Here is a 27,046-nt window from a genome sequence, read left to right on the forward strand (position 1 = left end):
GCGCCTCGAGGCACGGAGCGTAAACAGCGCAAGGCATTTCGGGAGCGGGATTGTCTCCCGCAGGAAGCAGGCTCCATTTTAGCGCCGCCCGCCGTCGCCATCTGTGTGTCTCCCCTTCCCCTTGTCCCTGTGGTGGCGGCGTCCCAACAGGAAGGCTGAAGCCCGGGCCGCCCGAGGCCAGTGCCGAAAGGCGGGAAGGAGAAGCGAGGCCGGGTGCGCTTAGGAGCTGAGTGGCGCAGTTCAGGTCGGAGCGCGCGGCCCGCCGGACGGACTGACGGACGGGCTCGTGCGCCTGCGGCCGCGGCTGCGGCGCCCGCGCGACTCGCGTCCCGGCGGTGGCGGCGGCGGAAGCCGGGGGGCAGCCATGGCGGCCGACAGCCGGGAGGAGAAAGGTGAGTGCGGGCAACGGGGACCCCGGGCGGCCGGCGAGGGGACGGAGGAGCGGCGGCCTGAGGCCGGGGCGGGAGGGGACGGGCGAGCCGGGGAGCCGCTCTCCGGGAGGCCCGGCCCCGGCCTGGCGCCCTCGCCTCCACGGGGCCTAACCCCCTTGGCCAGGGCTTTGCCTCAGCCCGGACTTCACCTCGGCCCGAGCACGTAGCCGTCCCGGGAGCGGTTGGGAGAGAGCCTGCTCCGAGGTGCCTGTGCCCCCGGGGGCGCTTGTTCTCTGGTGGGGTTATACGGATGTAATGCGTGTTTTCTGAACTCTTCTGGTTGACTCCCCCACCCGACCCCCGAAAATAGTGCCGTAGTTAGCGTTGATGGACCAGTGGTTAGGCTGCTTTAAACGTTCCGAGCGAGCTATCAATTTCTACAAATAACCTGTAAGTAACTTCTAACTGTTCTGTCTGATAAGCAAATATGTCTTTTTTTTTTCCTCGAGCACTTTAGAAAGGAAGGTGCTAGGAAAAAATAGGTGCTCCCCACACACACACACACGCGCACGCACCCCAAGTCCTGGCAGCTCATCTCCCAGAAATACAGTGTGCAACCAGGAGTACATAGGTGCAGGTAACGGGAGACTTGGAGAGATAAAAGGGAAGAACTTAAGTTAATAAAATGTCATTTCTTGTGAAATACTGACATTGCAGAGACCACAGATGCCAGCGTAGTCCCTAGTTAGTGCTATCCTGGAGAGTGATCTAGATTGGATGCTGCCTTGAGATATTTCTCAGCTCTTGGACTACCATGGCCGTCCTGGAATAGTGTGAAGAAAATACAGCACAATTGCTGCCTTATAATCAATCCTCAAGGCTCTGTGTAGATCATTAATTTCACATGGAGATTTGTTCAGTTAAACTTTTTCTGTTTTTCTGATCTACCTCAGTAAGGTATGCTTCAGTGAATTGCTTTAGGATAAAGATGGGCTTTGGAAGAAGAGGAATGCCTTTGTCATAAGCAATGATTGTTGTGGTGTTTTTTTGTTTGTTTGTTTTGAGGTAGGGTTTCTGTGTTGTGTGTAGCGCCTGGCTGTTCTGGAACTCTGTAGTCCAGGCTGGCCTTGACCTCAGAGATCTGCCTGCCTCTGCCTCCAGAGTGCTGGGATTAAAAGCTTGTGCCAATTCTTCCTGACTTGAAGCAATTCTTTATCTTTACAGTTTTATTTTCTGTCCTTAAACTAAAGCCAGACTCGCTCCTGAGACATCCTGAAGAAATGTGAAACAATTCTATAAGCCAATAAAGAAAGCCACTTTATTTATAGCACAGTCAGTTTTAAAAAGATCTTAAGGATATTTTATCGCCCAGTAAAGATTCATTCAAACCTTGATTGTCAGGAGTAAGATTTATGATTTTGAAGTAAAGGGTTCCAGTGGTTGCCATGGTAGACAAGGGGAACCAAACACAAAATTGAAAAACAATTCTATTATCAATGTATTGTCTCTTAAGGTGAACATAACATAGAAATAAATGAGTGATATACAGTAATACAAAATGAGGAAAAGTAATGATCATTTGGTTTTAGAAATGAACTTAATGGTAAAGATGCAGTCCAAGCCTATAAACTTCATTATTAAGAAGTAATGGTATCACTTGTGACCAATGCTTACAATTATTGGAAACAGGTTTTTTTGTTTGTTTGTTTTTGTGGTTTTGGGGGGGGTTCGAGACAGGGTTTCTCTGTATTGTTTTGGAGGCTGTTCTGGAACTCACTTTGTAGACCAGGCAGGCCTCGAACTCACAGAGATCTATCTGCCTCTACCTCCTGAGTGCTGGGATTAAAGGTGTGTGTGCCACCAACACCTGGCTTAAAGCAAATTTTTAAACTGCTTTCTTGTTTAAGTGATTTCTTTTTTTCAAGACAGGGTTTCTCTTTAGCCTTGGATCCTGTTCTGGAACTCACTCTGTAGACCAGGCTGGTCTTGAACTCATCACATAGATCTGCCTGCCTCTGCCTCCTGAGTGCTGGGATTAAAGGTGTATGCCACCACCTTCCAGCTTCAAGTGATTCTTTTTTTGTTGTTTGTTTGTGTTTTTTTTGTTTTGTTTTTTTTTGTTTTTTTTGTTTTTTTGGTTTTACAAGACAGGATTTCTCTGTATTTTTGAGACTGTTGGTCCAGCCCGGCCTCGAACACACAGAGATCCACCTGCCTCTGCCTCCTGAGTGCTGGGATTAAAGGCATACAGGCATGCGCCTCAAGTGATTCTTTTTACAATTAAAATAAGATTATCTCTTCTGTGCAAACAACTAGTAATCTACTGGAAGTGCTGGTTTCATTTGATATCATTGTCAGTCACCTGTGAATTATAGGCAGCATTTGAATCAATAACACTTGAACGAGGAAAATTGATAGTGTTAAGTAACATGTTAGATATTTAACAGGAAAGTATAAAGCTATGTCCTCTAAGAACCTTAGCATGCTAAAACTTAAGCTTTTAATGAATCCCTAGTTTTGGAAACTCTTGATTAAAAAGAAAGTGTCGAGTTGGCAGAAAATTGCAACTCCTGTGTGTTAATCACAGAATGAATTTTAAAGAGATTCTGAGGATTTCTTCGTTTATTGTGTTTTGTAATAAATACATCAATTCCTATAATTCATCAATGAATTAAGTCAATTTGAAACATTGAAGTTGATTGTTTTGTGGGGTTGTTTTATTTTGATGATGCTGGGAAACAGTGCCCTGCGTGTATCAGACAAGTACTCTACTATTGAACCATATCCCCAGCTCTTCATTTTTCTGTAGGATGAAGAAATGCACATCTTTTCTGTTTAAGTAACATTTTGCATGAATTTTGAGCTCCTACAGTATAATCCACAAAGAATAGTTAACTCAGAATGTGTATGAGTTTTTATTTTTGCAAGTAACTTTCTACATTTCCAAACTGCAAGCTTCAGGAGGGCAAGGAGTATATTTGTCTTGCTTTTATGTGTCTTTTAAAGTAACTGTCCTTTTTGCCTTAAAATTTACATGGTTGAACTTCATGAATAACTGAGCATGAGCTTAGTTTTAGTTACACAGACATACAAGCTACTGTCTACGTTGATATACATACACTTGTATACATGTGTGGTCAGCAGTGTTGTTAACAAATTACCCGAGGAATAGCTCTGTAAATAATATGGGTTTGATACACATTCCCCTGCCCAATTCAGGTCTTGTTTTGGTTTACCTGTAGTAGAGGTGGAAAATATGATCTTTAGGTGTTGATTGGTGGAATGGAGGGTGGAAAGTATTGATGGGAAGGTGTCATCAAGTCTCTGGACATCATTTAGAAGAATGATGGTTTGTAGGCTGGAAGGATGGCTCAGCAACTAAGTACACTTGGTAGCTAGCTCTTGGGAGGACTCTAGTTTGGTTCCAAGATCCAACATAGCAATTTACGGCTATATTTATTAACTCCAGTTCTGGATCTGATGTCTGACCTCCACCACCAGGCCTCATGGTGCATATACATACATGTAGGCAAAACACTTTGACACATTGAAAAGGATGGTGGTTTTTAATGACTAAAATATTTTTGAGGGATTATCCTAATGTAAATGGATTTTCGTGATATCAAAAGGTGAGATTGCAGGACATCCTGTTTTACCTCATGAAACTGCTGTTACTCAAGTTGAAGAACAATGAGAGTGGTGAACTTCAACTTCCTTGCCTGTATTTAAACATGTGTGTTTAACATCTCAGTTTTCTTTAGTTTTGATCTGATGATGAACCCTGAAACAAATTGTATTTTGTGTTGTCTGACCTACAGTCTAATGTGGATAAATTGTGTATCCCAGATAGAGGACTACACCAATCTCTCTGGAGTTAAGGTTTATGACCTTTATATGTAGAGTTTGCATTTTATTTCAGAATTCTTATTACGAAATATATAAGCTATGCTACTTTGAAAATCCCAGGGTTTTTGTTTTGTTTGTTTCTGATTTTTCAAGACATGGTTTCCTCTCTGTAGCTTTAGATCCTATCCTGGAACGTATTCTGTATGCCAGGCTGACCTCAATTTACAGAGATCTGCTTGCCTCTACCTCCGGAGTGCTGGGATTAAAGGCATTTGCCGCCACCACCAGCTTTCACTGTTTTTGGTGAATGACTTTCATCCTTTCGAAACTAGATGGTGCCACTTTTTTATACTGATAAAAGAGCTTTGAGTGGATAGTTATTAAATATCTTCCGAATTTGGATTATTTCTAGCAAACTAATTTTGTTTTAGATTTTTAAATTTCTGTGTATGGGTGTTTTGTATGTCTGAGCACCAAAGGCCAGAAGAGTGTTGTATCCCAGGAACAGGAGCTAAGGATGATTGTGAGCCACCTTGTGAGTTTGGGAAACCAAACCCATGACCTCTGCAAGAACAACAAATGCTCTTAACCACTGAATCATGTCTCCAGCTCCTAATCCATTTATTTTTCAAAAACTAATTTAGAATCTAAAATGGTAGTTGACATCACTCCGATCTTTATGTGAAAAATGCAGTGATGATATGTTCCTTTTTATTCAACATACTTTAATTTTCACTAACAGTAAAAATGAAGAAATATGACTCATTTCTTCACTTTCGAAAAGTGGTGGCGCAGGCCTTTAATCCCAGCACTCGGGAGGCAGAGGCAGGAGGATCTCTGAGTTCGAGACCAGCCTGGTCTACAAGAGCTAGAAAGTGGTGAAGTGTGGATAAATATTCATAGCACCCAGAGAAGTCAATCTTCATGCCAGTAGCAGATTTAATTTTCTAATCTTTCATGAATGGAAAAAAGCATTTACTTTCCCTGTCTATTGCTTGTGCTGTTACAGGTATTTTTAGTCCTGATTTTGTTCTTCTAATTATTAACCTTATTGTGCTTTGAGTGGGCCTTATTATAATTGTTTCATCAGGTATTGTGACTGTAATTCCTTACCGTTGTAAATTTGCAACTTTTTTTTAACTTTTTATTTATTCTCTTTCACATGAATCTTGATCCCATTCATTTCCCATCCCTTTGTATCTGCCCTCTACCCTTACAACCCCCCACCCCATAAAATACAATTTTAAGAGGATCGAAAACAGAAAAGTCTCATGGAAGCTGTAGTGTGACACAATTAGTCAGGATAAACCCTTTTATCCATATATCTTTACGTCTAAGTATTCATTGCAAAGAATCATTGGTCTGGTTTGAGGCCTCTGGTTTCTGCTGTACTATCAATGTTGGACCCTCACTGGGACTCCTTGGGTATCCTGTTGTTGCCCTGTGTGTTGTGGAAATCCTGAAACTTGGGGTCTGAAGCACCATCTCCTTCATGTATTCAGCAGATCATAGATAGCATGGATGTCCGTGGGCCAAGTCATAACCCTGGTTCTGGGCCTGGGTAGTTGCCCATCCATCAGCTTTCCCCCATCCTCACCACCAGAGTGTGTTCTTTAGCATTGATGCCTGCTAGTTCATCCATTGCAGGAATGAGCAAGGGGCGGGGGCCAGTTCTTTTTTTTCATGTCTTCAGAGTTGACTTTCCCACACCTAACCGTCAGGGCCAGCTCTACTGTGTTGCCCAGGCCAAGTGATGGGGCCTCTCTGGGTTTGAGCTGGTAAGGGGGAGGGTCAACTTTCACTTGCCCTTACCACCACATGGCAGATGAGGGGGTGTGGCCAGTTATCCCCCCTCACACTCTCAGGCCAGCTCACCCATGCCTCTGCCAACAGGGGCAGCACCAAACATTTTTATACTGGAAGATTTACTGGATGCTGTGAGCTAATGACAATTTCAGATAAAGTAGTTGTAGAAGTAGTACAGAGAATTTTTGTATTCTCCAACTGCATTCTGTCAATTTTACCATTTGCCACATTTGTGTTTGTGTCATTCTCATTTCCTCTCTGGCTTTCACTCTTCTTTCAAGTTGATCTAATTGAGTATGTGGGTATATGCTTGCAGGCCTGTATTTTCTTTTTCTTCAGCTATTTATTTGCTGTGGGTGGAATACATCTTTTGCCCCTAAGTACTTAAATTTCCTTAAGCATCCTATCAAAATCACAAAATTAAGACTTTTATGTGGATTTTACCAATATCCCCAGTTAAGCTTTAGATATGGTTATCTTTGTCTCATTATATCATGAAATAGTTTTTTGTGTTTCATAATATACATTCAGATTTTGAAATTTTGAGTATGGATATCACAAAACTACTACTCTGATCTAAGTGAGCAATATTTGGACTTTATGATGGTGATTTGTGTCTCGGTGATACTAACTTTGAGTGCTTGATTCAACTGGTGTGTGCCATCTTTTCATACTTTATATGGTATACTTTGGTTTGATAAGTGGGAACTATATGTATATCCTTTATTGTTTAATGAGCTTGATCCGTCAGTAAAACCTCCTTGAGAGTTACGGATACTCTGAATTACTCAAAATAATTCTTAGTAAATACTAAAAAGCAAATTATACTAATTTTTCTAATTTTTAAATGTTTGCAGATGGGGAACTTAATGTTTTAGATGATATTTTAACTGAAGTACCAGAACAGGATGATGAACTGTACAATCCAGAGAGTGAACAGGATAAAAATGAGAAAAAAGGTAAGAGTTCTGTTACTTTTGTTAAAATTCACAGCTTAAATAAAGGAGATTCAATTTTATTTTTAATTTTGTCTGTCTTTTCGAGACAGGGTTTCTTTGTGTAGCTTTGGAGCCTGTCCTGAAACTCGCTCTGTAGACCAGGCTATTCTCAAATTCACAAAGATCTGTCTGCCTCTGCCTCCTGAGTGCTGGGATTAAAGGCATGGGACGCTACACCTGGCAAAGAGATTTAATTTCTTAAAGAAAAATGTCTCTCTTGTACTTGTACCTTGGCCTTTAGTACCAAAAACCCATAATAAACTTTTGTATAACAGACCCCAATTAGTATGAATAAAAGTACTTTTTAAAAGCCTAAGAGCCTGGAAAGATGGTTTGGCATTTAAGAGCACTTGTTTTGGCAGAGGACCAGGGTTCGGTTTCTAGTACTCTCATGGCTGTTGACAATTAATAGGAGCTCTGGCCCCTGCTTCTGATCTGTGCAGACACCAGACACAACATACATGCAGGTGAAATAATATACATAAAATAATACTTAAAATTTTTCAAGTAGTGAGCTTTTAGTCTGCATTTGGAAAGCTGTTTTGTGTAAATTTGTTCTAGAGTTAAAATATTTTAGATACTTTACAGTAATGAGCTTTCTGTGTTTTTGTATTTTCCCTGTACGTCATTGATGCACGTTACTTGTAAATCTTGGTGAAATTAATGGAGTAATACTAATACTTTTACTTGTCTTTAAATTGTATTTTAAAGGATCAAAAAGAAAAAGTGAACGAATGGAATCTACTGACAGCAAGCGACAGAAGCCTTCCATCCATTCAAGGCAGCTGATTTCTAAGCCACTAAGCTCATCTATTAGCAATAATAAAAGAATAGTTAGTACAAAAGGAAAGTCGGTTACAGAATATAAAAATGAGGAATATCAAAGATCTGAAAGGAACAAGCGTCTAGATGCTGATCGAAAAATTCGTCTGTCAAGTAGTTCTTCTAGAGAACCTTACAAGACTCAACCAGAAAAACCTTGTCTACGGAAAAGGGATTCTGAAAGAAGGGCCAAGTCTCCTACACCAGATGGTTCTGAGGTAGTAAATGTTATTGCAGATAATAAAGCTGTTCTTTTTTGAGGCTTTAGAACTAGTTATTCGTCTTGACTTGGTCTGTTAATGACTGCTGATTCCCTTTTTCTTTAAACATCAGAGAATTGGGCTTGAAGTTGATAGACGTGCAAGCAGATCCAGCCAGTCTTCAAAGGAAGAGGTTAACTCTGAAGAATATGGCTCTGACCACGAGACAGGGAGCAGTGGTTCTTCTGATGAACAGGGCAACAACACTGACAATGAGGAGGAAGGTGTGGAAGAAGATGTAGATGAGGATGAAGAGGTAGATGAAGATGCAGAAGATGATGAGGAAGTGGATGAAGATGCAGAGGAGGAGGAAGAGGAGGATGAAGAGGAAGAAGAGGAGGAAGAAGAGGAAGAGGAAGAATATGAACAGGATGAGAGAGATCAGAAGGAAGAGGGAAATGACTATGACACCCGGAGTGAGGCCAGTGATTCTGGTTCTGAGTCTGTTTCCTTCACAGATGGATCTGTCAGATCTGGTTCAGGAACAGATGGATCAGGTACTATTTTGTTTTTTTGTTTTTTTTTTAAATAAGAGACACTTTGTCCTCCCCTTTGGGGGTCCTAAGGGATAGTTTTGTCAATCTTTCTAGCAAGTTGTCTTTCTCTGAATATCAAGTAATACATTTTAATAATTTTGAGTAACTTTTACAAATTTTAAGATGTTTCCTGACTGAATTTAGTATAAATTTTGTGAGTACATGTTTGTTTATATGAAAGTGTATTTCAGACTTTAATTTTATAGGTTCTTAGTATTTTCATCATTGACAACAGTTTGTTCAGATACCTATTTTTGGTATGTATTCACATGAAATCTTACACTAGTTATTAGCATGTTTTCATGGTAGAATGCCCCTACATTTCTATCATGTAGCAATAGAGCTAAAATAACTATATTCTTTTTCCTGAAACACAAGATTTTCTTTTTATTCTATACATACAAGTTGACTGAGATAGCCTGTAGAGGGCTGAAGTGTGATGAAAAAGAATATAAATATCTTGTAGAAAGATTGGATAAGAACCATATTAAGTTATCTCTTTAATACCACCTTTCCTTTATTCTTACCTAATCTATGAAATAAAACATAAGCCCACTCACAAGACCAAGGTGCCCTTCATTGAAGGAAGATTCAGAGGTTACAGCAAAAACAGGTACTTAAGAGTTTCATGGGCATTTCTTGTCAGGGTGCTGCGATCAGATTAGATGTGCTACCTAATTGAAATAACCTATATTACAGAATTTTACCATTAGCAGGTCATAGAAATAAATAATATTGATGTAGTATAAATGACAGTAATTTGTAGTGATTGGTAACTGAGGTGCTTTTAACCTTGTTTCCATTGTAGTAGGGCGTTTGAAGATATAAGTTGTTTATCTTACATTTCTTTATATACAGCCCTCACTGTGTTTAGATATGTTTTTGAGAGAAGTCTTTTAAAGAAGTATTTAACCCAATAAATGACAGTTGGATTTGATGTAAAAAGTACAGAAAGCTTGTTCCATCCACTTTACAAACTGATGGGCTGTAGTTTTTATACTATATAGATAGGAAGTGTAGATTGATTGGCAAGGTGAGTGTGGTCCTATAAGTCTGTTATCTTAGGCACTTGGGAAGGAAAGGTAGGAACATTGTTGGTTTGAGGCCAGCGTGGTCTATGTGTAAGACTCTGAAAAGTGTTGTTCATGTGAAGAATCTTTAGTCATTCTGGAGATGTGTGAAACCACCCATAGTACTAGAAGAAATTTTCTTACAGTATTTGTATGTTTTGGTATTGAATCAAATAAAGGGGTTTACTGAGATGATTAGGACCTGGAATATTTTTTTAATAACTTCTTACATGAATCTATTAGTGTAGTAGAGTACTTCATATTATATTTTTGTGGAGAATATGTTTCAACCCATAATCTTCATTATTGGATTCTTTTAAAAGAGATACCTGGGGCCGGGCGTTGGTGGCACACGCCTTTAATCCCAGCACTTGGGAGGCAGAGGCGGGCGGATTTCTGTGAGTTCGAGGCCAACCTGGTCTACCAAGCGAGTTCCAGGACAGCCTCCAAAACAAGAGAAACCCTGTCTCGAAAAACCAAAAAAAAAAAAAAAAAAAAAAAGAGAGAGAGAGAGAGATACCTGGAATTGAAAATTCCTTTTGTGGACTCTATTTAAGGTACTATACATAGGTAATTTTTTTTTATATTGCTAGAAAGAAAAAAATGGAGTCACTATGGAACCTTTGGATATGCCAGTTTTCAAATATTAGTGACCATGTTTAAGTTCAGTATTACTACTTTTTTAGATTTCATTTTAAGTTCTCTAGTTTACTGTTTCTCAGAATTTTTAGTAATTTATAAAAATAACTCACTGGTTACTTAAAAAAGCTTTTGGGGGGATGAATTTCATTATGCTTATAACCTCTGAGTAATAACTTCCATGTACTTACATGTAGTGGAAGTTATTTATAAAATGTGCTGAAAATTCCTTTGCTGTTTTATTTACTAATGACATGTTTGCTATGCTTTAAATTCAGTGAGGGATTTGGGGGCTAAGGAATTTGTAATGATTTTACTCTTGAAATGTTCAGAAAAGAAACTTTACACATAACAGAGCTTTGAAAAAATATAATTTTTACAGAAACCCCACCAAAACATTAGCCAGTTCTAGAATGATCACGTAGTTTTCAAGTTTATTGGCTTCATTGCTCAAGAATATTACCAGAATGTCTTTCCGTTATACATTAATAGTGCCATGGGCAATCTGCTGCACTTGTGTTAAGAAGCATCCTGATAAGTGCTAGTGCTTTCAAAAAACAGCAAATCTGTAAAAGGACAAATATATATTTTTCATTACTAAAGAAGAGTAGAGAATAGAGTACAGTATTATACTCTTAAGCTTGAAGGCCTGCCTTTCAAATTGTGTCTTGCTACTGAGGAACTTAGGTTCTCAGTTTTACTTGGTTCTGGAGTTTTTTGTTTGGTTAAGGTTTTCATATATGTGAGCATCAATGAGTGAGTGTGCCCTTAAGAATTAAGAGAGAAGAGAATCTAGTTTGTAAATAGTTAACTCACACTATATAGTAGGGTGTTACATATGTGACCTGCATTTTCATTGTTGGGTTTTTGTTTTTTAAGATATCCTCATATTCTTTATCTCCTGGTTAAAGGGGCTTATCATTGTATGATTGCAATGGCAAGAGGCGTAAGACCTCATTTCTGTTTCTGTTCTCATACATATTTATAAAGTTCCAAATTAAGCTTAATATAGTTGGTGGAGGGGGGGATCAGTTTTTGGTGTGTGTGCGTGTGTGTTCCTATCAGAATGCTTTGTGTTCTGATGTTTGCATATATCATATCACAATAAGATTTCTGAGGAAGATGGTAGTGTAGTTCAAACAAGCAACAGCACTTAATACAGCACTCCATGGTACATACAAAATACATACAAGTTTTATTGAAGAAAATTATATTTTCTTTACATATTTCCCTCTCTTACAGAAAACTTTTTTCATAAAGCAGTTGAGTAAGTTCCTGACTTCTTTTGTATTCATGTTTGTGTTGCTTGAAATATGTGACGGAGTCAAACATAACGCTTTAGAAGGTTTTTTGTTTTGTTTTGTTTCTTAATGAGAAAGTGAAGGAGTTAAGCAATGAGGAGATGAAGAAACATAATTAGTGTTGAAGGGCTGGATAACAAGGCTAGATCCAGGACAAGTTCTCATTTGAAATGCCTACTATAGCTTCTTTTGTATTGTGTTTTAAAGCTTGTTTGGATTTTTTGTTTTAGATGAGAAAAAGAAGGAGAGGAAGAGAGCTCGAGGCATATCACCCATTGTTTTTGATAGAAGTGGCAGTTCTGCATCAGAGTCATACGCAGGTAATCCATTTAATTTTAGGATCAGAGATGACTGATTGTAGCCTGTGTTAGAAAGTGTGGAGGTTGTAGTTTAGTATGAATTGTTGATGTCATTAGTACTGAATTTTGGCATGTTCAGTGTAATAATTCTAGAGGAGACTAAGCTTTTTCTTATTTTAATCCTGTTCTGTTTACTGCTTCAGTGGAATTTTCAAATTTTCACTTTTTTTTTTCTCTTGGAAGATGATGATTCAGTGACTAGTTTTCTGAGTGGGAAACTGTTCAAATATACCAAAAACAAAAAAAAAATTGAGCAACCCAAAAAAAACAAAACACTCGTACACATTGAGAAATTATTTTGTGTGTGTGGGTGCGCTAGGAAGAATTAATTTGTCTTGAATGAGAATTTTATGTGGCAAGACTGTAGAAATTTTGTCTTCATCTATTAAAGCTCAATCTGAACAAATGTACTTTGGCTAAATACAGGTTCAGAAAAGAAGCATGAGAAATTATCATCTTCCGTTCGTGCTGTCCGAAAAGGTATCATTTAAATTTGAAATTGTTTTCATTGCATGCTCCATAAAGTCATTATTTTACCCTCTTGGTTCTCCATCAATGGTTGGTTTTAAAGTGGTCATGTTCCGATATATCGTGTCGAGGGGGAAAGCATTATAAACTTAAACAGAACATTCCTTATCTTTCACAATAATTTTAGGCAGCTTGGGATATTTTAGTCTTTAGACATAATGATTGATAATATTTATGGATTTGAACATATATTTAACAGTGCAATAGTCTGATCAATCTTTAAATGAATCTGATAAAAGTTTATAGAACTTGAAACCTTTGTCATACTTAAGCATGGGTCTGATATAACGGAACATCGCTGGGTGACGCTGGCCTGCACAGTGCTGGTTCTTTCTCCTTAGCTTTGCTTTATTCTGTTGTGCCTAAGCTTTCTAGGCTGATTGGGTTACTGGAATCTTTACAGTTTAGCTGGGTTTGGAGGGCTAGTTTAGTATACTTGGCACACCTGTGTGTTATGTCTGTGGTTAATGAAAATGAATTTCTGTTTTTCAGATCAAACCAGTAAACTCAAATACGTCCTTCAAGATGCAAGATTTTTCCTCATAAAGAGTAACAACCATGAGAATGTGTCTCTTGCCAAAGCTAAGGTATTAGCACCAGCTCTGTTGAAACAGTCCCCATCCTGAAATGTTGAGGTGCAGTGGTCAATGAAAATTACCTCCACATAGCATAAGATGCTTTCAGTTTGCCAGCTGCCACTCTAGATCTGGTTTGTGGCGAGTAAGGACACCTGGTAGTGGTATGAGTTTACCTTTTTCTATTATTCTAGAAATCATAATACAGTGTTGAAGATTGTATCATTTATACTGTAATAGATGTGTTTCTGTTAGTATTTCTTTATATCCAGCATTAATATATTCAATGTCACTTGGCTTTAGAAAGAAGGGAGAGCCAAAGCTTTAAAAATCCACCTAAATTTTACCATAAGAATTGTCATTTGCTGGAGGATACTAAAGAAACACAGTACATTCGTGTTCATATTTTCAAAGTCTTAAATTGAGTAACATTTTCAGCTGATTATCAGAATGTTCACATTGCTATTTTTATTTCAGTGGGTATTAATAGTGTTTCTAACTTGGGTCAATGATTACACATAAAAATTTACAAAGAAAAGGTGACAATAATCAAGTAGCCTTACTAGTTTTAGGCTGAGGTAATGGCATACTGAAATGTGAATAAAAAGACCACAGAGAATTAGAGCTTCTTTGCCTTAACCTTACTCTTTGACTTTTTTTTAAATAAAAATTGGTTACAGCTGTTTCATCATGAGTTTAAATAACTATGCTCTAGCTCTAGTTAAAAACAGACATCTTCAACTTACATAAATTTCAAACTTACAGTGTTAGTGCTCATAAGTCATTTTAAATTAATGTGATTAGTCACACCTGTTGAGAAAGACAAGTTGCCATTTACCTAACATACCTACCAGAATAAATTATTTTAATTTTAGAATAATTGTAGTGATTGCTAATACAGAATTCTAGTTCATAAGACTTGCCTGACAATCTCCTTTGTAAAGATTATTTTATGGTTGTTAAATTTCTTTGTGTTTTATCAGATAAGTAACTTCCAAATACTTTTACATCTAACAAATAAGACATTTCTATTAGGGCTTTCTTAAATTTCAAACATCAACATAGTAACTTTTATTCTTCTATCATTATAGTTAACAGACTTGTATTTAATTTAACTTGTTATCTTTCCATTATTTCTGTAGGGTGTATGGTCCACATTGCCTGTAAATGAGAAGAAACTAAATCTTGCATTCAGATCTGCAAGGAGTGTTATCTTAATATTTTCTGTCCGAGAAAGTGGAAAATTTCAAGGTAAGAATAAAAGTTGTTACTTTGGACACATAACAATAATAATTACAGTAGCACTAAGCAAATTCATTTTGTGATTGTTCCCTTAGGTTTTGCCAGACTGTCTTCAGAATCACATCATGGTGGATCTCCTATACACTGGGTGCTTCCAGCAGGAATGAGTGCTAAAATGCTTGGAGGTGTGTTTAAAATTGACTGGATTTGCAGGTAAATTACACACACCAGTACAGAGAAAATTGGCATGTTTTGAATGGGCAACTTTTGGTTGAGAATAATGTTAAGATTCTGTAGTAAAATAGTTAAAGGGAGCTTTTTCATGGCATGTTCATATCTATTACAACATTAAAGAAATGAAGCATGGTGGTACACTTCTGTAACACCAACATGTGGGCATGAGCAAAGGCAGGAGGATCACTTCATATTAAGTCAAGACTCAAGAAACTAAACGAGGAGGGGAAATGCTGTTTCTTTTCATGAAAGTAGACCTGCAAAAGACATGAGGCTGTATGAGTGAATGAAATAGGGATGTGAAGAGCTGAATAATGATATGGTTCAGCCAGGACTTCTGAAACTAAGTGGAAATACTGTATTAGGTTGTTTTGAATAGAAAGCCTGAAAACTGCAAATCACATTCTTGCAGGATTTTAGTTGTATTCAAAGACTTTTTTTTTTTTTTTTTTTTTTTGAGATAGGATCTTTTTATGTAGCCCTGGCTATCCTGGACAGAGATCCACTGCCTCTGAATTATAAGTGCTGGGATTAAAGGCATGCACCACCACACCTGACTTTTACTCCTTAAAATTTTATGTATACATGTGTGTCTATGTACATGTGAGGGTAGGTGCCCAGCGTCTAGAGAAGCATCAGTTACCCTGGAACTGGAGTTACAGGTAGTCATGAGTCCATGAGTGCTGGAAACATGAACTCACTGAGCTGTCTTATAGCCCACAAATTATATTTTATGATCACATTCAATAGCAAAAATTGAAAGGCATTTAGATTTTGTCAAGTAAATATAAAATTGGTTAAGTGAAGTATGTTACGTTTGACAAAAATAAATGTCCATGCAGTAACATGTAAAAACTGAAAAAATTAAAAAATAGGTAATTACAGTGCATTAGAATGAGACTGTTGATATTGGTGACTCTTTTCTCCTTTTTCCCTGGTTTACATATATGTAGTTATTTAGAAGATAATAATTTACCTAAGTTATAATACTAACTTAAAATTTTGGTGAGATGGTTCAGCGGGTAAAGGTGCATGCTATGAAGCCTGACGACCTAGTTTGAAAGGAGAGAAAACTGACTTTGCCTTTAATCCCAGCACTCGGGAGTCAGAGATAGGCGGATCTCTGAGTTCGAGGCCTGCCTGGTCTATAGAGCGAGTTCCAGGACAACCTCCAAAACAATACAGAGAAGCCCTGTCTCGAATCTGAAAATAAAAAAACTGACCCTGCACACACACACGCACACACACACACACACAAAATACTATGAAAATTTTGTGACAGATTATTTTTTAGTTGATACAGGTAAAAAGTTACTTTTATTTGTGGGTGCATAATTGTAATATTGTTAGCATGTCATTGTGGAATATTTTGGGGAGGCAAGAGCAAAGTTATATTTTATAGATACTTGCTTCTTCATGTAAGTCATTTGAAGGTTGAGTTTTGTTCTTCTCTACAAAATGAGATTAGATTGTCAGAGCTGAAAACATTTAACATTCTAGAGTCCTGACACCAATTCTAAGTTTGAATCCCCAATAAGTCAGGTACCTTGTAGGCAGATGAAAGTTGGAATGGAGTGAATAGAAGGAGGCATGTTTAAGTGGCTATGTTGCTACCTGGAATGAGCCCAGAATAACGCTGTAATCTGTGAAGTACTATTAATCCAGAATTAAATTTACTCTTAATAGCCAAACTACTGTTATCACATAAAGGCTTCACTGTGTTATATTCTTTATTAAATTTGTACCCAATAAAGTGACTTAAGTCTTGGTCTCCCATATTTGCTGGTGTACTTAATATTGTCAGTGTCATAGATGTACTCTTTTTCATAGTTTATTTGCTCAAAAGGTGACTAGATCCCTATTGTAACTGTGAACAGGTAGTGTGGTATGTGGATCAAGGATGCCATTAGTTCTAACATGCTTAATTTTGTTTTCTCTATGGTATCACAAATGTCTGTCACATTCTGGCTGAGATTAATTAGTATCACCCAGCAGTGTGTAGTCTCTTCCGTCTAATTATGGCTGATGGTCCCAAAAAGTCATAGCCCTAAATGATGTGTCTGGTTTGGCGGATACCTTATTATAGATGCTGGATATTGTGCTGTTATATTTCCAGGGATAAAATAATAATCTGTTTTTTTAACTAGGTTTTCAGTTACATGATTTTTTTTTTAATGTGACTGTGTTTTATATACATTGCTATTAGAGCCCCTCAAACTGGAGTTACAGACAGTTGTGAGCTGCCATGTGGGCACTAAGAATTGAACTCAGGTCCTCTGGGATAACAGCCAGTGCTCTTCACTGCCAAGCCATCTCTCAGTCACCTTCCCCTTTGAATGTTTTAAACTGGTGGTAAATTATAAGAAAAAGAAATATCTATCTATAAATAAAACAAAGCCCTATTTGGGGGTTCTTTTTTGTATTTTTTTTGTTTTTGTTTTTGAGGCTGTGCTTCTCTGTGTAACAGCCCTGGCTGTCCTGGAACTCACTTTGTAGACCAGGTTGACCTCCAACTCACAGATAATCCATGTGCCTCTGCCTCCCAGAATGTTGTGATTAAAGGCGTGTGCAGCCATCACCTGGCTGAACAAAGCCAGATATTAATGGAGCAACCTACATCTGAAAAAAAGGTTAGGGATGTAGTAGTGTGCTGTTTATCTTACCAACCTTGGGTGTCTTTTGAATACTTTGGTTTGTGTTATAAGTTCATTAACTTGATACTACTCATTAGTATAATACCCTTAAGACTGTGCAAAAGAATGTAATTTATACTATTTTACATTTAGGCGTGAATTACCCTTTACTAAATCAGCTCATCTTACCAATCCTTGGAATGAACATAAGCCGGTCAAGATTGGGCGTGATGGACAGGTTTGTTTAATTTTTAAGTTACATTATTCAGCCATTTGTAGACCTTTATCAAAGGACACTTTAAAGCCATGTCTGAAAAATATGAACTGTGAAAAACAGTATTGGGGAATTCCTGATGCCTGTGATTGTGACTACTAGTAAGATATTAATGTTGGTACTCAGGTAAACGGTACTTTTACTAATAAAACCAAAGGGAACACAATAAAAGAAGTATCTGGTTTTTTGGGGGTTTTTTTGTTTTTGTTTTTAGTTTTTTTTAGTGTGGAACTTTCATGGATCTGCATTATCCTTTTTGCAAGGGGCGTACTATTATCTGGATCATTCTGATTTTTTTTAGCATATGTACTGATGGAACAAGCACTCACTATAAATTCTTAAAAATTTGGTAATTTATAGTTTTAGAATTGCCATTAGCATGTCTGAATTTTTTTCTGAATATAAAATTGATCACTGAAAAGACATTATACACATATGTACACATCTGCAGATGAAATTGAATATCTGTAGTGATTTAAAATAAATCTGAACCTTTTGTGTTTATAGTTCCCTTACATGATTTGGTACCAACAGATATTCATTATTGCTATTGCTTGTGAGTGAAAGTGATGTTAACTAAAAGTAACTGTTTTTCTTCGAGACAGGGTTTCTCTCTGTGTAGCTTTTTTGGAGACTGTCCTAGAACTTGCTCTGTAGACCAGGCTGGTGTCCAACTCAGAGATCCGCCTGTCTCTGCCTTCTGAGTGCTGGGATAAAAGGCATGTGTCACCACTGCTGGGCCCAAAAGTAACAATTTTGTGTAAGCTTATAGGTTAGTCTGCCTCTCTAGGTATTTCTCAGACATGGTTTTTTTGGTTTTTTGGTTTGTTTTTGGTTTTTTTTTTTTTTTTTTTTCCTCGAGATAGGGTTTCTCTGTGTAGCTTTGTAGACCAGGTTGGCCTCGAACTCAGAGAGACCACCTACCTCTGTCTCTCAAGTGCTGGGATTAAAGGTGTGCACCACCATCACTGGGAACATGGTCTTTCTTAATTGTTTTAAGATGAAGGACTTGCATTTCTGTGTTTTACCCAAATATTTCTTTGGGTAAAATGAAATAGAATAGAGGGCAATATGAGTTTTAAACAGCTACTCTGGTGGATGAGAAGCTACACTTGCAGTTTATATTCTTCAAACACATTAAACACTTTGGAAGGGTTTTTATAAATCAGTAAGTTTATTAGAATCTAGTGTTTAGTATCTAGGGAAAAAAGACTTTAAAGTCAAGTCCTCAGTTTTGTACACAAGGAAACTGTTAAGTCTTTTGAGATTCTATTTTGCTGTTAATTGTTACTTTAACATTCCAGGAAATTGAACTTGAATGTGGAACCCAGCTTTGTCTTCTATTTCCCCCTGATGAAAGTATTGACTTGTATCAGCTCATTCATAAAATGCGTCACAAGAGAAGAATGCATTCTCAGCCTCGATCAAGAGGACGTCCATCCCGTCGAGAACCAGTCCGGGATGTGGGAAGGTTAGAAACGTTCTTTGGACTGATAATAGGCACATGTATCGGGATAACATGATGGAGGAATGTGATTCGTCAAAAGTTTGTCCTGCGGTAAAGAAGAAAGAGAAAATCCTCAAATCAAGCTGCATGGACTAGTTTGTGGCTTCATTGAGGATTTCACATGGTCACCTTGGTCTCAGTCATGTTTTTCAAGAGGAAAATGGGGATCTTTCCTAATGCAGAAAAAATAATTTACTAACGAGTGATGACCACTTTAGACTAGCTAGTATTCAGATAAAACAGTACGCAAGAGAAATGAGGTAGGCGTTTTGCTCCTAATAACAGGTTAGAGAGGAGGAAGTCTTTATTTGCAAAAGTTGTTAATATTTTATGAAAAGCCTTTTCTTTCAGGTGTGTCTCTGGATAAGCATTATCACATATGGGACTTTTATAAAGGATCACTAATATTTTTTTAAGAAGATGACGCCTCACTTAGAGGATAAAATGTTTAAGTTATTTCATATTCAAGAGGAGCATTATTGGGACTGTTTCCAATTTTATCACCGTGATGTGTTAACCCCATTGCCACATATTCTGTAACATGTGCCCAGTGAATTCACACATCCTGCTGAGCTTCTGAAACCAATAGGTTGTTTCCAAAGGGGATCAAGTGGCCCTGGGAGACCCGGCAACAAACCAAAACGAAGGGCTGTTGCTGTGTCTATTTACAACTTTTCCAGATGCTGGCAGTACCTGTGGACTTAAATTGTTTTTAGAGGATCGCCATGGTTATTGATCACTACCTTATGAACTAAACAGCATTTTCCAGGAAAAGGGGGTTTAACTTGTTACAGAATTGGAGAGAAGTCTTTGAAAAGAACTGATTTAAGCCCTTCTACCCAACACCTTCCCCTGTATAGATTTGCATACAGCTAAATCTAAAATATTCTGCTAAAGACTGTTGGATGTGTGGTTGATGGGATGAAATCTTTGGTTAAGTTTCCTTTTGGTGGAAACAACCTGTGGTAGGTACAGATATCCAACAAGAGTCCCATTTCTTTGAGCTTAAAAAGGACTTTGTCAAGTAGGTAGGAGGAAACCTGGCAGAGCCCCTTACTTTTGGCCTAAAAGGACTGATCACCAAGATGTCTTTTGAAGTTTTAAGCTAAGAGGTTTCCAGAGCAATACAATATATACAAGTGAAGTTTTTCCTCAGTTTTGCAATGGACTGCAAACTATACTTAAAACACCACTACACCTTCTCTCAAGCCTGCCAGGGCCTCCATTTATGTATGTGGCTTACAGCTTAAAGTCAGTAGTTGGACTACTATATGAACTGTTACTATCATGTTTTATACCGGTCGTAAATGCACTCCCCAAACTACAAGAAAGCGGTATGTTTGTTTTATAAACCAGCTTTTAATTTTCTTAGTACTATTTATTGTAGATGCAACTGTTTTTATTCTGTTGGGGGGTGCTTGGGTTTGTTGGATTTTAACTTTGCAGTTTGAGTGACTTGTTACAAAAGTTAATGAAAACATTCAATACTTAAAGAAATAGCTGACAAAAATATTGATGCTGGGTTATTTTAAACTATATATTTGAAACTAATAGTAAAAGGATGTGTTTATTTCCTAAATGTTTGGACCTTTTGTTTTTATTTTTTGTTTAGCTCGTATTAAATGCTAAGTGTGTTTTTATAATGTTTATGATGTATATGAAGGTTTATGAAAGACAGTAAAGAACAGCCCTCTGCAAATTAATAGCACCTTCTAAAGTTAAACTTTGACCTAGTTTTATGAACTCTGTTAAAACTACATGACAGTGAGAGCTATTTTATTATAAAGCATTGTCTCTGGGGAAAGTACCTTAATTATTAGTGTTATTAAAGAAAGTAAATGTTACTGAGATACTAGTTTTTTCAAATAACTAACATTTTCAAAACTTTCCTGTTACATAGCTTTATTAAATTTAAAACTTTCTGTATAATCATGAAAAGTATAGTTTTGTGTAAAGCACAGGCATCATTTAAGACTTACTTAATTTTGTTTAGATTGACTCTAAAATTACAGTATATAAATTTTAGATTAAGCTATTTCATACTTGCTGGTATTGTTTTCCTTTGAATGGTAACATTTGGGAAACTGTTTGAGTTGTTAAAGAACTGCTTATATGTTTAGACTACTAAAATGTGATTTATAGGCTTGAAGTAGGTAATCCTTGGGGTTGTCTCATAGTGTGAGATTACAGAGGTGTCTACTCCAATGTGTAAGGTTTACCTTTGAGGAATTAAAATCTAAGAACTTTACATTGTTTTCCAAAAATTAGTGGAGATTTTTTTAGGAAGTCCTGGGCTATTCTTTGTACTCATCTCTGTCAAACTCTTGCTTTGCTGTTTGTTTTCCCAGCTGTTTTTGGTTTAATTTCTAATGTGTCTAATTTGTGTAGGCGTCGACCAGAAGATTATGATATTCATAACAGCAGAAAGAAACCAAGGATTGACTATCCCCCTGAGTTTCACCAGAGACCAGGTTAATATTTTATAATCCTGAAGATTATTTGACTTAAAATTATTAAATCAAAAAACTTCCAGTAGGTTTAAAAGTAAAGAACATTTAAGGCATGACCACTTTATACATTAGGAAATCATTACTGGTTCTAATTAGTAATTCTTCCCCTACTATGTTTAGATAGTTCTATTACAGTGAGTCATAATTATCTGAAATTGCTGACTTTGCAAAAATGGAAATTGATTTGTACATGTGTGAGATGCCGGAAAAAACTAACCTGTTATGTTTCCTGTTCCCTATGACGTGCAGTGTTTCCTATAGTATACAGCATTAATCAGAAATCAAAATAGAAATTATGCCTTTTTTAAAAAACTAAAAATCCTGATACCAATTTTGAGCGTGATAGGGAAACACTTGTCATCCAAGTGTCAATTTTCAGTTAGTGTGTTGTTCAGTGGGATTAAAGAAGGTATGCTTCAATTACAGTCACTGACACATTGGTAAAACTCATTTTGGTTAGCTAGTGTTTTGGAACAAATGGCTTTATAGAAACACTTTTTTTCTTAAAGGAGGTAATTGTGTTCTATTACGACAAATACTTCCCTATAACAGGATGAGTCAGATATGGAAGTGAGGATAGAGTACATTTGTTTTGTTACTTGGTTCTTGGAGTATATATGTTCATTTTTGCAGCTCTTGAATTTTGTGTCCTTTATTGAGTCTTCATGTTTTAAAACTTAGCTGTAAGTTCTCAGGGTGAAAGGTAAACATTCTCTAAAAGGATTCTGCTATAGTGTTCTCAAGCCAGTTCAGACTGTACACTCCTTAGTCCTCTGCCCTTAGCCCACATAATAACATGTGAAAACCTAGTAGTTGAATGGTAACATCCTTTAAAGTATATTTTTCATGGGTAAGGAAGGTTTAATTGTAATGCCATAGTAAAAACATAAAATTTGATTTACTAAAATGCTTGATGTTTGAACAGGGTATTTAAAGGATCCCCGATACCAGGAAGTTGACAGGTAAGTTGGGTTCACTCTTGCTTAGTTTTGAATTACATTCTTGGAACTAGTTTATGAATTACCTGAATTTAGTTTCACAAATCTTATTCCCAACAGACGATTTTCAGGAGTCCGCCGAGATGTGTTTTTAAATGGGGTAAGCATTAACTTTTATATACTTAAAGCTAGAGTCTGATTTTTTGTTCCCTCAATTTTAACTTATTGACAATATCATCTTTTATTTTAGTCCTACAATGATTATGTGAGGGAATTTCATAACATGGGACCACCACCTCCTTGGCAAGGAATGGTTTGTATTATCCTATTTTGTAATATTTTTATTTTAACTTCATTTTCAGTGTCAGTGCTTACTCAGAAAGTGATACCCATCAAGAGCCTTAAAGTATAAATTTTTGTGATATGAAAGACAGTTTATTTATCCTTAAGTATGGGCTTAATAATATGGGCTTATTATAGATATATGTAAAACATCATGGTAATGGTTAGTATAAGCTCCTAACCTGGGTGATTTACCTACTCGTCTTTCAAACATTTTGACCACGTTCCATGGTAATATCTATCTGTTTACTTTATGCATAAAATTCACTGGGCTATTCATTCTTTTGCCCATCGGACAGATATTGAGTAGTCTGTGCACAGAAGTGTGCTTGCTTTGCCATATATGTTGATAAATGAACAGTTATGTCCATCTCGTAAAGTTTAACCATCAGTCAAATAGTGTCAATTTAGGATTGTGCAGAAAATAAGTTCACTAAGATTCATGTGAAGTTTCTAATTATACCTAATGGGATAATAAGTAAATGTAACTCCATTTAAAAGAAGACTGAATTAAAACCTGAGTTTTAATTTTCTGTCTTCAAAGAAAATTTTATATTATTCTTAAAGTATATTCTGACATGTTAATATCTGGAAGCAGTTCCCAAGAATTTAAACTTTGTAGCTGAAGTACTCCTGGGTTTCTTGTGTTTTTTAATGCTGTTAGCTGACTTCTTATCTTTGGTTTCACCTCAAGCAGTTTCCCATTATCTTACACATACAGATTTACTGAAATTCTTTGAGTCTAAATACTAAGATGAACTTGACTCTAAGATCTGCCATGTGCCTTTTATTAATTTTATAATGGCACATTATATTTAATGTGTCTGTGGGCATATGCATGCCATACATAGACATGAGTCCTAGGGATTGAACTCTAGTCACCATGCCTGGTAGCAGGTGTCTTTACCCACTGAGTCCTCTCATCAGCCCCTGTATTGGCATTTTTAAAGTTTATTAGCTCCTAGACTTTATTTTGGAGAAAATTTGTGGATAAATTATTCCAGAGCTTAAGGTACTACAATTGTACCTCAGCTGTGTACACTTCTCTGTTGTGGCCTTTAATGAAGTGGGACTGTAGTCTAGTTGCTTAACCTAGAAATAGTATAAATTTGCTACATTAAATGCCAAATAGGGTTAAGTTAAGGGCTAGTGCTTTGGTTTTAGTAAGTGCCATGTGTTTTTATCTATTAGAATTTAGATGATACAAGTAGCAAGGTAGAAATATGTTAAACTATAATGTATGTCTTTTATGTGTATTTTGTTTTTAGCAAACAGGTTATTTTCAGGGATCGTTAATATTTTCAATGTGTATGAATAGTAAATGGTGAGATTATTTGGGATTGGTGTGATTTGGAGATAGGGATTCTACAAATGGGTTTGTCTGCAAGGGTATTTGGTAGATTTTTTTTAATGTAGATGATCTTTCTTTTGTAGCCTCCTTATCCGGGAATGGAACAGCCTCCACACCATCCTTACTACCAGCACCATGCTCCACCTCCTCAAGCCCACCCCCCTTACTCAGGACACCATCCTGTACCACATGAAGCAAGATACAGAGATAAACGAGTAGTAAGTGCACAAAAAGGCAGAGGTGTGAGAGAAGTACGTAGAATTTCTGTAGGTGATTTATATATGGGTGCATACTAGATAAACCATTTGTTTTCTTACTGCAGACTGTGAATATTGTTTCCATTGAAAAATAGCTGATCATATCCTTTTGGGTTATTTAAATAGACTTGTATTTCATATTTCATGAGTTGAACCCCAGTATATGTGTGTGTAAATGTGTAAGCGTTATAGTAGTATGCTTATGAGAGTCTTCCTATACTGGGGCCTTAATTATTAGCTATATAATTCAAAACTTTTCTAAATCTAGTTTTACATGTAAGATGATACATTTTAAGACAGTTTCTAAATATTATTTTTAACCAAGTTTTACTTAAAACTAGTAACCAAGTGGCACCCAGAAATTCTAAGTACTTCTCTCTCATACTTGTAGAGCTGTTTGATTATTAAAACCAGTTTTCAGATAATATAGGCCTTTTTTTTTTTTTTTTTTTTTTTTTACAAAAATGTTTTCTGGTATATTTCCATGCACATTTAAGTTTGGTGACTTTGGATGGTAGTTTAATGTTAAAGATATAAAGAATATGCCAGGCAGTGGTGGCACACTTGTGAGGCCGAGGCAGGTGGATCTCTGTGAGTTGGAGGCCATCCTGGTCTACAGAGCAAGTTCCAGGACACCCATGGCTACACAGAGAAACCCTGTCTCAAAAAACTTGTTTGCAAGGGTTAGTTAACTTGAATAATCTTGGATTGACTTCCTATTTCAAAGACTGTGTTACTGTTTTTCTTTTCATAAAGCGCACTATTAGCATTTACATATGATTTCTTTTCATAAAGCGCACTATTAGCATTTACATATGATTTCACAATATATAGTCCAGGTATTGTTGTCAGAAAATAAAGCCTGCCAATTTCTAACCTAGCAGTATTCGTCAGTATCATTAAACTGTTTTATAGAATGTTAAAAAATTGAATGGACTCCTCTTTTGAATTAAGTAGTACATTTACGTTTTGCATATGTGCGTGCGTGTGCAGGGTAGTATGAAATTGTGTTCTAAACCTTGCTTTCTCTACATTGAAGCTGAATTTTGAAAATGTGCCACACTTAGTAAGAAGGATGACCAGAAACTGAACTGGAAATCTTAAGGTAGAGAGGGCACCAAGCTTAGACTTACTTGACCTCTGCTTTGTCTTGCATTTCCTTTATGCCTGGGTTTTACTTCATCCTTTTTGGTCCTCTTCATTCTTCAAAGTGCATTGTTAGCTTTATGTGGGGTAGTTTCCCAGTCTTACTGAAATAAGTTTATAGTTTGGAAGTAAATTTTAAAGTTTATTAGATTCCCAAAATTTTATTTCATCATTCCTTGAATTTCTATTAACAATAAGTTAAAAGAAGTTTAGCCTAAATCTTCAAGTTGAACAGGAAATTATAGGAAGAGATGTGGATTCCAGTTAGGGATATGAGTGTCAAAATTAAGTTCTTTGAAATCATGTCTCTATATTTTATTTCTTCTTCATCAGGCAACTGCAAGAACTCATAAATCCCATGCAAATTTTTGCTTCATTGACCAAATTTTCCTTTCTCTTAGCATGATTATGATATGAGGGTGGATGATTTCCTTCGCCGCACACAAGCTGTTGTCAGTGGTCGGAGAAGTAGACCCCGTGAAAGAGATCGGGAGCGAGAGCGGGACCGTCCTAGAGATAACAGAAGAGACAGAGAGCGAGACAGAGGTCGTGATCGAGAAAGAGAAAGAATATGTGATCGGGACAGAGACCGAGGGGAGAGAGGTCGTTATCGAAGATAATGTGCTTTTGGAAGCACTGATTGAAGATGATAAAACAAATATTGTATTTTTTTTGTGTGTTTACAAGTAGTAAATTTATTTTCAGCTGTCTACTTAAAGCTCATTGTGTAGAAGGATTTATTATCATCTTTGTTCCAAGCATGCAGTAGAATAAGAACTGGAAATCTCAGATCCTCCAAAAATGCACAGTTGACAGTTGAGTTGACACTTTTATTGGGGCAGAATGGAACAGTCCAAGAATGTAGATATTGATTCATTCTCTATAAATGTTCTTTTTACAGTATATTCATCCTAGAGTTACTTTGTTTGTTTTCTTTCTTTTGGATCTTGATCAGTAACTGCCATAGTATTTTGCTTTGTGTTTCTACATGTAGCTGCCCACGGTTCAGTAAAAATAATGCTGCTATCAAGTATGCAAATATTGAAGTATGATGGTTTGACTATATGGCAGTGTTGTAGCAGCCTGTTTCTCCTCTTCCCTCTTTTTTTAAACCTATAAAGTCACTTCTTATTTTTTTTTTAGTCTTCAATGATGAGAGCAATATTAAGAAGACATTGCTATCTAATTTTTAATCTTTTTAAATAAAAAAGTTCCCATGTTCAGTAGCATGGTTGATGCTATTGTTTAGCCTTCCTTCTAAACTGTACATCGGCTTGGAATGTTCACAATTTGCGTGTGTGACAGCAGAAGATAACCCCACATTCTACATTGCTACTGTTTTGTATGAAATAAATTGGTAAAAGATTGACACTTGTTGTACTCCTTGTCTGATTGCCAGTTTTATAGTAGATAAGCATAACAGTACATTCTGTAGTATGTAAAATCCCAAGGAGTGGGATTGTGTTGGTAATTTAGTTTGCTATTTACATATCTGTTGATA

General features: G+C 36.9%; 1 protein-coding gene across 4 annotated transcripts; it reads left to right on the forward strand.

Annotated features, from left to right (window-relative positions):
- The first annotated feature begins 34 nt into the window (after positions 1-34).
- Positions 35-26,914, forward strand: Ythdc1 (YTH domain containing 1). Of its 4 annotated transcripts, none has more exons than XM_005068190.4 (17): positions 36-392; positions 6,881-6,982; positions 7,733-8,061; positions 8,177-8,600; positions 11,880-11,969; positions 12,435-12,488; positions 13,029-13,123; positions 14,254-14,362; positions 14,449-14,566; positions 17,374-17,458; positions 18,799-18,965; positions 21,390-21,472; positions 22,437-22,473; positions 22,546-22,609; positions 22,700-22,762; positions 24,226-24,360; positions 25,947-26,914. In XM_005068190.4, the coding sequence occupies exons 1-17, from the start codon at positions 365-367 to the stop codon at positions 26,163-26,165; spliced, it is 2,202 nt and encodes a 733-aa protein (XP_005068247.1). In that variant the 5' UTR covers positions 36-364; the 3' UTR covers positions 26,166-26,914. The 4 variants fall into 4 exon arrangements, with proteins under 4 accessions (XP_012967490.1, XP_005068249.1, XP_005068247.1 ...); XM_005068191.4 differs by having other exon boundaries at positions 22,570-22,609; XM_013112036.3 differs by lacking the exon at positions 12,435-12,488 and having other exon boundaries at positions 35-392.
- The last annotated feature ends 132 nt before the right edge of the window (positions 26,915-27,046 follow it).

This window comes from Mesocricetus auratus, unplaced genomic scaffold (genome assembly GCF_017639785.1).
Source record: "Mesocricetus auratus isolate SY011 unplaced genomic scaffold, BCM_Maur_2.0 Super-Scaffold_100006, whole genome shotgun sequence".
Lineage (NCBI taxonomy): Eukaryota > Metazoa > Chordata > Mammalia > Rodentia > Cricetidae > Mesocricetus > Mesocricetus auratus.